At 37.9% G+C, this 12,489-nt stretch overlaps 2 protein-coding genes across 2 annotated transcripts; one reads left to right on the forward strand and one right to left on the reverse strand.

Annotated features, from left to right (window-relative positions):
* Positions 1-108: 108 nt before the first annotated feature.
* GCK72_000183 (uncharacterized protein) lies at positions 109-3,570 on the forward strand (the record flags this gene model as incomplete). The annotated part of the gene is made up of 3 exons (XM_003090967.2): positions 109-275; positions 2,396-2,563; positions 3,351-3,570. 3 exons carry the CDS (start codon positions 109-111, stop codon positions 3,568-3,570), a joined length of 555 nt encoding a protein of 184 aa, XP_003091015.2.
* A 4,594-nt stretch (positions 3,571-8,164) lies between these two features.
* Positions 8,165-12,479, reverse strand: GCK72_000184 (uncharacterized protein; the record flags this gene model as incomplete). Its single annotated transcript, XM_053722322.1, has 5 exons — positions 8,165-8,225; positions 8,282-8,454; positions 8,821-8,934; positions 8,985-9,125; positions 12,222-12,479. The coding sequence occupies 5 exons, from the start codon at positions 12,477-12,479 to the stop codon at positions 8,165-8,167; spliced, it is 747 nt and encodes a 248-aa protein (XP_053590967.1).
* Between the last annotated feature and the right edge of the window lie 10 nt (positions 12,480-12,489).

Consider the following 12,489-nt stretch of genomic DNA (forward strand, 5'->3'; position numbering starts at 1 on the left):
ATTTTTCGCCATTTTTACCCATTTTGTGGATATTTTCCCCTTAAATTCTCATTTTTCCCCCGAAAAATCCCATTTTTAACTGTTTTTAGGCATAATATCCGAAAAAGAATGATACCGGTAGACGAGGCACTGTACAAATCGTGTTATTGTGAGGAGAATGTGTACAAATTGTGTGAAAACTGGCCGTTGAATCGAGAGAACTTTTGGGCGGTTCTCATTTCGAATGAAATCAAATGTGTTCCGTTGTGGAGGCAGAAATCGTCGAGAAAAGAGGGGTTGGTTGATGGAAAATCGAGGAAAACTGGAGGAAAATCGACAAATTTGTCGATAAAATGGCTCAAAACAGCTTAAAACTGTGAAAGTCGATAAAAACCGGCAGGTTTCTCGATAAAATTCGATAAAACCGATTTAAAGTGGATGAAAATCGAAAAATTGGATAAAAATCGACAAATTTGTCGATAAAATGGCTCAAAATCGATAAAAATCCGGGAATTCGAAAAAAAAAATCGGCAGATTTATCGATAAAAGTCGATAAAACAAAAAATCGATCAATTTGTAGATAAAAAAATCGATAAAATAACTAAATTTCGAAATTGGAAGATTTGTCGATAAACGTCGCACAGCACAGTGCACGGGGAACGCGCAATCAAAAAAACGAAAATTAGCCGTAGGGCACGTTCGCATTGTCTACAGTAATACTCAACAGAAAAGGCAAAATTTTACTGAGTCGGGCGCATAAAATCTTGAATATCTCGATTTCCCGAAATTTGCTTTTAGAATGCATATCCATTTCGTGTAAAGGAAGACTTTTTGTATAATTTTGTGAATTTTCATACTTTAATATTGTGTATTCGTGGTGCCATTCCCAGTTTTATGCAAAATCAGTCTTCCAACGGCACCGAAGAAAGTGAGGTTTTCGGTGTTATTTCAGCTGGATTTTCTATTCTCGATGTCAGAAAATTGATTCTGAACAGAAATAAACTATAAAATGACGAAAAATAGTGTAAAACCTCTGATTTTGCAAATTTGTCAAATTTTCGAAAATTCAAAAAATTGTATTTTTGTTGATCGCCGATTCTCAAGAGACATTGTTTTTCGATTTTTATGACTTTCTGATGCTATACATGTCAAAATATCTCAAAACTATGCTGATTTATCTATGCGAGAGAGTAGGCGAATTAGAGATACGCAGATAGTAGGTGAAATTTTGAAAGCTGTGCGCGTTTCGCGTTTTTTGCGAGCTCGTTCCTCGTGCAGGGTACTGTGTGTCGATGAAAATTAATAAAAATTGAGCGAAAAGTCGATAAAAATCGTCAAAACGGCGAAATTTTGTTTTGACAATCGATACACGATAATTCAAAGTGAACCTATGCAAACGCGCTCTTTTGAGAAAAATCGCTTACCTAAATTTTTTTGTTTAAACTGAAAAACTTTGACAAGAAATAGTTTTAAGGAGAAATATAATCGAGAAAGGCCAATTTTTTGAAAAAAACAAAAAAAATCAAAAAATTGCAATTTAGGCGTCAAATAATATTACCAAAATGTAGTCTCAACAAAGCGCGTTTGCATAGGTTAAGATTGAATCAACGTGTCGATAGAATACACAAATTTTATAAGAAATCGATAAAAATCCAGAAATTAGTCGATGATCGACAAATTTATCGATAAAAGTCGATACAACGCCTGGAAAATAGGTAAAAGTCGACAAAAATCTAAACGTTTCATTGAGAAAAATGAATTTTGTCGATAAATTTTGCTGAGAATTAATAAAAATTGAGCGAAAAATCGACAAAACGGCGAAATTTTGTTTTGAAAATCGATAGAATACACAAATTCTATGAGCATTGAAAAAATCTAGCAGAAATCGATAATATTGACAAATTTATCGATAAAAGTCGATACAACGCCCTGAAAATAGGTAAAAGTCGACAAAAAAACGAAAAAATTAACATTTTCGAAAAAATCGATATCGCTCCTTATTTTTTTCGAATATTGACAAATTTATAGATTAAAATTGATAAACATCAGAAACTTTTCGATTATCGACAAATTTATCGATAAAAGTCGATAAAATGCCCTGAAAATCTCTAAATTTTGAATAAATTTGGTGAAAATCGACAAAAATCGAAAAAAATTCAGTAAATGTCGAATAAACTGCTCAGAAATCGATAAACCTCAAAATCTTTTCGATTATCGACAAATTTATCGATGAAATTCGATAAAATGACCTGAAAATAGGTGAAAGTCGATAAAAAGTTTACCGATAATCGACGATTATCGATAAAACGCCTTGAAAATCTCCAAATCGATAAAAATCGATAAAAATTGAGTTTTATCGACAAAAATCGATAAATCTCTTACCTATTTTCTCGAAAATCGACATTCAATCTTTCAGTGGTTACTGTCTCTGGGACTACCACGTCATCGGAATTCAGAAGAATCCGGAGACATCGAAAGTGTTCGATTTGGATTCGACACTCGAGTGGGGTGTCGACTTTTCGACGTATTGGAGAGAGACAATGAATTTGGAGGAGAGTTCACTGTATCCGGAGAGATATCAAAGGTTTGATTGTCGATAAAATCGATAATTTTGGGAAAATGTCGATAAAAGTCGATAAAATCCAAACAATTCCAAGTTTTAACACGAAAATCGATCGTTTTTGGGAACATGTCGATAAAAATCGATAAAAATCACAAAATTTCAAGTTTTAGTGCGAAAATCGGTAAATTTATCGATAATTTGAAAAACTGTCGATAAAAATCACAAACATTTGAATTTTAGGTGCGAAAATCTATCATTTTGGAGAAAATGTCGATAAAAGTCGATAAAATCCGCATCATTTTAAAGTTTCAGTGAGAAAATCGATAATTTTGGGAAACATGTCGACAAAAATCGATAATTTCGAGGAAATTGTCGACAAAAATCGATAAAATCTACAAATGTTCAAGTTTTAGTACGAAAATCGATAATTTCGGGGAAACTGTCGACAAAAGTCGATAAAATCAAAAAAATTCCAAGTTTAAGTACGAAAATGGATAATTTTCAAGAAAATGTCGATAAAAGTCGATAAAAATCACAAAATTTCGAGGTTAAAGCGCAAAAATCGATAATTTCGGGGAAAATGAAATTTTCGGTGGGGTGCACAAAAATTTTCGATCAAAAAGTGGGCGTGGCCTTTTTTTCGGCCAACAGCCTATAAATTATCATATTTTTCTCGAAATCCGTTAAAATTCGATAGAGCGCACTTGGAAAACAGGAATTTTGAATTTTCTATGAGATTTTTAGGTTTTTTTCAAAAATGTTGAGTTTAAAAGTGGGCGTGGCCTATAAATTATCGATTTTTTTCCAGAAAATTCCGTGTAATCCCCGCCCCTTTGTACCTGACACTCTTCTCATCGGACCGTTCCCATATGCTTGACGCCAATGGGAAATATCTGCATGAGCCGCCCGAGTGGCCGCCCATTTTCAATTTGATTCCGACGAATTTGATGGATTTATTGGATATGAGCAAGAAAATCGATAATTGTCAAGTGATGGATGAACAATCATTTTTCGCGTTTTTTGCATAATTTTTTTTGGTTTTTTTGTGATTTTTATGGAAAAAATCGATAAAAATGAAGATTTTTCTAACTTTTTCACTTAAAAATGGATTTTTAAAAGGTTTTTTCCACTGATTTATCCGGTTTTTGGTAGAAAAATCAAAAGAGAAACAAAAAAATTAATTACAGTACTCCCTCGTAAATCTACATTAAAGGCGCACAGCTCGATATTGTCAGTGGGTCCCGCCACGATTAGAAATTTGATTGATTTTTTTTTTTTTGAGCAATTTTTCGCGTTTTCAGCTCAAAATCTATGTTGAATCAGAGTTTTTTCTTGTTTTAAGTTGAAAATAGCGTTTTTTAAATATTTTTTTTCAGAAAAATAGCGCAAAATAAACGAAAATTTTAAATTTAAAACGTTAAAAAAAGTAATTTTTGGAAAAAATCTTACATTTTACCTAAAAAATGAACTCAAAATTTATTTTTTGAGTTTTTCATCAATTTTTTCGGTATTTTCAAAGAAAAATCGAAGGAAAAACACCGATTTCATTTAAAAACTTTAAAAATTAATTACAGTACCCCTCGTAAATCTACATTAATAAAATTACGAAAAATTGACCTACACGGCGGTAATTCCGCCATTCCCTCGGATTTGTCAGTTTTTTATCGATTTTTAATGAAAACTGACGTTTTCGGTGGATTTTTTCGCTGAAAATGGGTTTTCGAGGGCTGAAAAAATCGATTTTCTGAGTTTTTTTGATGCCGAAACCAAGAAAATCGTGTATTTTCCTCATTTTTCACTCAAAATCGCTATTTTTTTTAAATTTTTCCAATTTCAGACCACTACAATGATGCCCCAAGACGATGTCGCGGCGACGAAGAGTGCAATCGAGTAGAAGATCGATGAAGAGGTACGGAAATTGTTGAAAAAATGAGATTTTTAGAGGAAATGGATAGGAAATTACTGAAAACCCTGTTTTTCGATAAATTATGAGGCAAAAGTCGGATTTTTTTGTGTTTTTTTAGCAGACGGTTTAAGCACAGCGTCTCGGTATGAGTAGTGAAAATAAACGCGCTCCGCTGAAATCAGCTAGAATTTTTATTTTAAAATTTTATTTTTTTCAATGGAATTGCTCTCGAAAAGACGCGCGGCGGTTGAAAAACTGACCGAAAATGCTGGAAAACTGACAGAAATCGGCTCAAAAAGTGGTCGATTAAGCTGCGTATCAAATCGTAATGCTTAACGTCGAATTGAAAAAAATTAAAATTTGAATTTACCGCCAATGTCTAGTGGAGCGCATTTGATTTCACTACTCGTCTCGAGACCCTGTGTTTAATATTTTTAGATAAAATAGAAAAGTTTTGTAGTTTCAACGACAAAAAACGACTTCTCCGGCACACTTTCGCCTAAAAACCAATTCTTCAAGTGATAAATAGCTTTCCAGTTTGTCATTGAACGTTTGAAAATGCCATTTTTTCAGTGCGGCCAATAAGGAGGAGGAAGACGACGAAAACTTGATGGGTTGGGTGTATTTACACCCAACTCGCTCGTAGCTTTTGTGAAGACCTGATGGGTTGGATGCATAGCGCATCCAACTCGCTTGTATTTTTGGCCGTGGAGGCGAAGACCTGATGGGTTGGGAGTATTTACTCCCAATTCGCTTGTATTTTTGGCCGTGGAGGCGAAGATCTGATGGGTTGGGAGTATTTACTCCCAACTCGCTTGTATTTTTTGGCCGTGGAGGCGAAGACCTGATGGGTTGGGAGTATTTACTCCCAACTCGCTTGTATTTTTTGGCCGTGGAGGCGAAGACCTGATGGGTTGGGAGTATTTACTCCCAACTCGCTTGTATTTTTTGGCCGTGGAGGCGAAGACCTGATGGGTTGGGAGTATTTACTCCCAACTCGCTTGTATTGTTTGGCCGTGGAGGCGAAGACCTGATGGGTTGGGAGTATTTACTCCCAACTCGCTTGTATTTTTTGGCCGTGGAGGCGAAGACCTGATGGGTTGGGAGTATTTACTCCCAACTCGCTTGTATTGTTTGGCCGTGGAGGCGAAGACCTGATGGGTTGGGAGTATTTACTCCCAACTCGCTTGTATTTTTTGGCCAATATAAAAGAAGACCTGATGGGTTGGATGCATAGCGCATCCAACTCGCTTGTATTTTTTGGCCGTGGAGGCGAAGACCTGATGGGTTGGGAGTATTTACTCCCAACTCGCTTGTATTGTTTGGCCGTGGAGGCGAAGACCTGATGGGTTGGGAGTATTTACTCCCAACTCGCTTGTATTTTTTGGCCGTGGAGGCGAAGACCTGATGGGTTGGGAGTATTTACTCCCAACTCGCTTGTATTTTTGGCCGTGGAGGCGAAGACCTGATGGGTTGGGAGTATTTACTCCCAACTCGCTTGTATTGTTTGGCCGTGGAGGCGAAGACCTGATGGGTTGGGAGTATTTACTCCCAACTCGCTTGTATTGTTTGGCCGTGGAGGCGAAGACCTGATGGGTTGGGAGTATTTACTCCCAACTCGCTTGTATTTTTTGGCCGTGGAGGCGAAGACCTGATGGGTTGGGAGTATTTACTCCCAACTCGCTTGTATTGTTTGGCCGTGGAGGCGAAGACCTGATGGGTTGGGAGTATTTACTCCCAACTCGCTTGTATTTTTTGGCCGTGGAGGCGAAGACCTGATGGGTTGGGAGTATTTACTCCCAACTCGCTTGTATTGTTTGGCCGTGGAGGCGAAGACCTGATGGGTTGGGAGTATTTACTCCCAACTCGCTTGTATTGTTTGGCCGTGGAGGCGAAGACCTGATGGGTTGGGAGTATTTACTCCCAACTCGCTTGTATTTTTTGGCCAATATAAAAGAAGACCTGATGGGTTGGATGCATAGCGCATCCAACTCGCTTGTATTTTTTGGCCGTGGAGGCGAAGACCTGATGGGTTGGGAGTATTTACTCCCAACTCGCTTGTATTGTTTGGCCGTGGAGGCGAAGACCTGATGGGTTGGATGCATAGCGCATCCAACTCGCTTGTATTTTTTGGCCGTGGAGGCGAAGACCTGATGGGTTGGATGCATAGCGCATCCAACTCGCTTGTATTTTTTGGCCGTGGAGGCGAAGACCTGATGGGTTGGGAGTATTTACTCCCAACTCGCTTGTATTTTTTGGCCGTGGAGGCGAAGACCTGATGGGTTGGGAGTATTTACTCCCAACTCGCTTGTATTTTTGGCCGTGGAGGCGAAGACCTGATGGGTTGGGAGTATTTACTCCCAACTCGCTTGTATTGTTTGGCCAATATAAAAGAAGACCTGATGGGTTGGATGCATAGCGCATCCAACTCGCTTGTATTTTTTGGCCGTGGAGGCGAAGACCTGATGGGTTGGGAGTATTTACTCCCAACTCGCTTGTATTTTTGGCCGTGGAGGCGAAGACCTGATGGGTTGGGAGTATTTACTCCCAACTCGCTTGTATTGTTTGGCCGTGGAGGCGAAGACCTGATGGGTTGGGAGTATTTACTCCCAACTCGCTTGTATTTTTTGGCCAATATAAAAGAAGACCTGATGGGTTGGATGCATAGCGCATCCAACTCGCTTGTATTTTTTGGCCGTGGAGGCGAAGACCTGATGGGTTGGGAGTATTTACTCCCAACTCGCTTGTATTTTTGGCCGTGGAGGCGAAGACCTGATGGGTTGGGAGTATTTACTCCCAACTCGCTTGTATTGTTTGGCCGTGGAGGCGAAGACCTGATGGGTTGGGAGTATTTACTCCCAACTCGCTTGTATTTTTTGGCCAATATAAAAGAAGACCTGATGGGTTGGATGCATAGCGCATCCAACTCGCTTGTATTTTTTGGCCGTGGAGGCGAAGACCTGATGGGTTGGGAGTATTTACTCCCAACTCGCTTGTATTGTTTGGCCGTGGAGGCGAAGACCTGATGGGTTGGATGCATAGCGCATCCAACTCGCTTGTATTTTTTGGCCGTGGAGGCGAAGACCTGATGGGTTGGATGCATAGCGCATCCAACTCGCTTGTATTTTTTGGCCGTGGAGGCGAAGACCTGATGGGTTGGGAGTATTTACTCCCAACTCGCTTGTATTTTTTGGCCGTGGAGGCGAAGACCTGATGGGTTGGGAGTATTTACTCCCAACTCGCTTGTATTTTTGGCCGTGGAGGCGAAGACCTGATGGGTTGGGAGTATTTACTCCCAACTCGCTTGTAATTTGTGGCCAGTGATTAAAAAAAACTCCGTGCCGATTCTCACGAATGCTATCGTGAGAATCGTCTGACAAGAAACAGACAAAGATTCCATTTAAAGGTAAGTATCGGTGTAGAGCGATTTTTATAAAAGTTGTTTTTTCAGTTGGCTGAAGAGCGAGTGCCCGGCGTGCCTAGGACGAATTCTCACGCATTGTACGACACGTCAGGTGAGAAATCGATGTAAGTTTCTGAATTGTCGTAAAATATGATTCATTGACTGCAAACAACGCAACAGTGCGGTTTTTTGTTACATTTTCGAGTTTTTGGGGGAAACATAAAAAAAAAAAAATTTATTATCAAATCAAAATTGAACTAAATGTAAGTAAATATAGATTATTATTTAATTAAAATTATTAATCATTGCATAATTACTGTCCCATCCGCTCCCACGGGTCGAAGTCAGGTCCCTGATTCTTTGTGGAAGATGTTCTGCAAAATTAGATGGCCTAGAAACCCAAAACTCGGCCAATTATTATTTTACTTACCCAACAGCATACTTTGGCTGTAATCTCACTGAAGTTGGACTACCGTAAGCCTTCGTCTTGCCACGTGGCTTTTCGACACGGGCGGTTCCGTCGAAAGCGATGAGTTTTGGGGCGATGGCGCCGACGTGTCGTTTCGAACCGCTTCGTTTCATTTTTGCGAGTTGCAGGGTTTGCTGAAATTTATAAATTGTGCGGTGGAGCGCTTTTGTATAATTTTAGAAATTAAATTTTTTGAAAACTTGTGTTTTTTACTCAATTCACACTTATCAAGAAAAAAACACGAAAAAAGATTCAAAATTCAATTCTCGACTTGTCCACGAGGAGTACACGAAAGAAAATTGAGTTTTCGTTATTTTTGGCCGATTTAAAAAAATAACATTTGTGATAAATCGTGATTTTAGCGGGGTTTCTCATGACTGCAAAAAATTCGAGAAAAACTGTTAAAATTGACAAAAAGCCTGTGTACTCCTCGTGGACAAGTCAATTTTCAAATTTTAAAATCCAACTTGTCCACGTGGAGTACACGAGAGCACACTTACCTTTGGAATATTGTCATTTTTCAGCAAATCATCCAGAAGTCGATCAAGCTCCGCCTCCTCCGGCACTGACAACTTTTCCGGTTTTTGGAATGCCAACTTCTGGTCATCGATTTTCTGAAAGTGTGCTCTAATGAGAATTGTGTTGTCCAATAGAGCGCATTTACCGTCTCGGCGAAAAATCTTGGCTGATGGGTAGATGGTGGTTGGGGGGCTACTGTAGTTGTGGTTGTGGTGGTGGTGGTTGAACGACGAGGTGGTGCGCGCTCTTCCACGGAATTGTATTTTTCGAAAGAGGATGGAAGTTTCTGGAAACCATTTGTGAATTCCCGCCAAAAAATGGGTGGGCGGAGCCAACGAATCAGAAAAAAACTGGGTTTTTCTTCGCAATAATGTATTTTTCTGATAATATTTTTGTTGCAATAAATTTTCTTCAAATTTATAAACAATTTGTATACAAAAATTATTTATTTGAACCTGTAAATCTCGCTAAAATTTTAACTTGAACGTTTTAAATTAGAAAATGGAGTGGTGGCCGTGGACGAGAAACCCAAATTTTTGCTTATTTTATGCCAATTATCGGTGCTTTTTCTGTTTAAACTATTAATTATTATTAATTTCTACACTTTTTATAATTTAGAAACGGTGAAATTACTGAGAAATTGCTTAAAATCAGTCAAAGTTTGGTGGAAGAGAAACTACACTAGTGGAAGTGGAAGAGAAATCCAAATTGTTTTTAAATATGAGAGTTTTCGTTAGTTTCCAATAGATTTTGAATACTTTCTTGCAAAAATCAATAGAATAACTCATTTTCAGAAAAATTACCTCCAAAAATCATAAACATCTTCTGAAAAAAATGTCTGGAAAATTTGGAAAATCAACATGGAAGAGAAATTTCTCTAGCGGCTGTGGAAGAGAAACCCAAATTTTGTAACAAAATCTATCAGAAAAATTGCAATTTTCTCTGATTTCCAATGGATTTTTCTCGTTTTTTCGAATAAAAACTGGAAAACAAAGAAAATAATTAGTTTTCAGACAAAATATCGTTTAAAAATCGATAAAATCACTGAAAACTGTCTAGAAATTTGAAATCGACAGCGAAATCAAGATGGAAGAGAAACTACACTATTGGACGTGGAAGAGAAACCCAACTATTGCAGCAAAATTTTTGAAAATTGGAATTTTCACCGTTTTTTTCTCGTTGTTTCGCGATTTTTTTTCGAATAAAAACATGAAAACAGAGAAAATAATTGGTTTTCAGACAAAATACCGTTTAAAGATCGATAGAACCCAATTTTTGTAACAAAATTTTTTGTAGAAATTGGAATTATCGCTGATTTCCAATATATTTTCCTCGTTTTTTTCGTATGGATACATGAAAATAAAGAAAATAATCGGTTTTCAGACAAAACAATAATAAAACTCTTGAAAAAAATCGAAATCGACTGCAAAATCAAGATGGAAGAGAAATTACACTAGTGGCCGTGGAAGAGAAACTCAAATTTTGTAACAAAAATTTGCGAAAAAAGAGAATTTTCTCCGATTTCCAATCGATTTTCAACATTTTCTAGCATAGAACTACTGGAATATCTCATTTTCAGACAAAATAAAAATAAAAATCGTGGAATTCTGACAGTGTGAATTTCCGGAACGTTCCGGTAAAAATTTACCGAAATTTACCGGTAAATTTACCGGTAAATTACCGGTAAATTTCGGTAAAAAGTCAATAGTTCTGAATTTATTGCTCCGGGACATTTCGAAACGAGACATTTCGAAACCGGTAAAACGCGTATAAATTTTACTCTAGAAAAGAGGTAATATTATGGCTCCGAGGGTCCGGGGTTCGACGCCAGGCCTGGCAAAACTTTTTTGCATTCCGTTTTTGTCCTTTTGGTACGAATCTAACAATCAGGGTTCGATCCCCACTGGTGGCAAAACTTTTTTGTTTTTTATTTTTAGCCTTTTGGTACCAGTCTGAAGAACAATGTTCGATCCCCACTGCAGATAAAATATTTTTGCTTTTTATTTTTCGTCTTTTGGCATTAGTCTACGATCGAGGGATCGACTCCGGATGTTGGCAAAATTTTTTAAAATTGATTTTTTTATCTTAACAAAAAACGGACATCTCAAAAATAAGAAACATATCACGATGAAACCATTAACTCATGTTTTCTTTAAACGAGGCGTTTTTAGATGCCGATTTTTTGTTAAGATAAAAAAATCAATTTAAAAAAATTTTGCCAACATCCGGCGTCGATCCCTCGATCGTAGACTAATGCCAAAAGACGAAAAATAAAAAGCAAAAATATTTTATCTGCAGTGGGGATCGAACATTGTTCTTCAGATTGATACCCAAAGGCTAAAAACAAAAAACAAAAACGTTTTGCCACCAGTGGGGATCGAACCCTGATTGTTAGATTCGTACCAAAAGGCCAAAAACGGAATGCAAAAAAGTTTTGCCAGGCCTGGCGTCGAACCCCAGACCCTCGGAGCCATAATATTACCTCTTTTCTAGAGTAAAATTTATACGCGTTTTACCGGTTTCGAAATGTCTGGTTTCGAGATGTCCCGGAGCCGAATTTATCTATATTTGAAAAACAACGATGCTCGGAAATAACGCTCCGCTCCTTGTTTAATTTACCGAATTTACCGGTAATTACCGGTAAATTCTCGCCAAATTTACCGGTAAATTACCGGTAAATTTTCGGTAAAAATTTACCGGTAATCTACCGGTAATTTACCGAAAAGGGCATTTACCGATAATTACTTATCGGTAAGCACACACTGAATTCTGACTAAAAATGCCCAAAAATGCAAAAAAGGTGATTAAATGAAGATGGAAGAGAAATTCCTCGGTGGCCGTGGAAGAGAAACCCAAAATTTGTAGCAAAATTTTGCAAAGGAGGGATTTTTCTGGGATTTCCAATTTGTTTTTTCGAATAAAAACATGAAAATAATTGGTTTTCAGTCAAAATGACTATTAATAATCAATAGAACCTTTGAAAACTGTCTGGAAATTCAGAATCCACAGCAAAATCAAGATGGAAGAGGAATCCCGTGGAGGCCGTGGACGAGAAATCCAATTTTTGTACCAAAATCTATTAGAAAATTGGAATTTTCGCTGATTTCCAACCGATTTTTCTCGTTTTTTCGTTTTTTTCCATGATTTTCAGACTAAATATCGTTTAAAAAATCGATAAAATCACTGAAAACTGTCTAGAAATTTGAAATCCACTGCGAAAATCAAGATGGAAGAGAAATTTGACGATGGCCGTGGAAGAGAAACCCAAATTTTGTAGCAAAATTTAGCGGAAAATTGGAATTTTCACCGTTTTTTCTCGTTTTTTTCGCGATTTTCGCAAATTTCAACAAATTTTCCTCGTTTTTCCTCCAATAAAACTCACATTCTGATGCCTTGGCAGCGGTTTCACCTCCACCTCCACCTCAGCCACATTCTGCTTAAACTCGGCGGCAATCGGCTTAATCCGATTCAAATAAATCACCCCGGAATCGGGTAAATCCCGGACTTTTCCCCTCATAAACTGCTGATTCGGGTACATTGCCGGGGGATGGAGTTGGGGATTCGTGGGGAACATGTAGAGCATTGGCTCGGCCAATGACGTGGCAGGTGCCAGGAGGATAAGGAAAGGAATAAGATGCATGTCTTCTGAT

The sequence above is a fragment of the Caenorhabditis remanei genome, chromosome I (assembly GCF_010183535.1).
Source record: "Caenorhabditis remanei strain PX506 chromosome I, whole genome shotgun sequence".
NCBI lineage: Eukaryota > Metazoa > Nematoda > Chromadorea > Rhabditida > Rhabditidae > Caenorhabditis > Caenorhabditis remanei.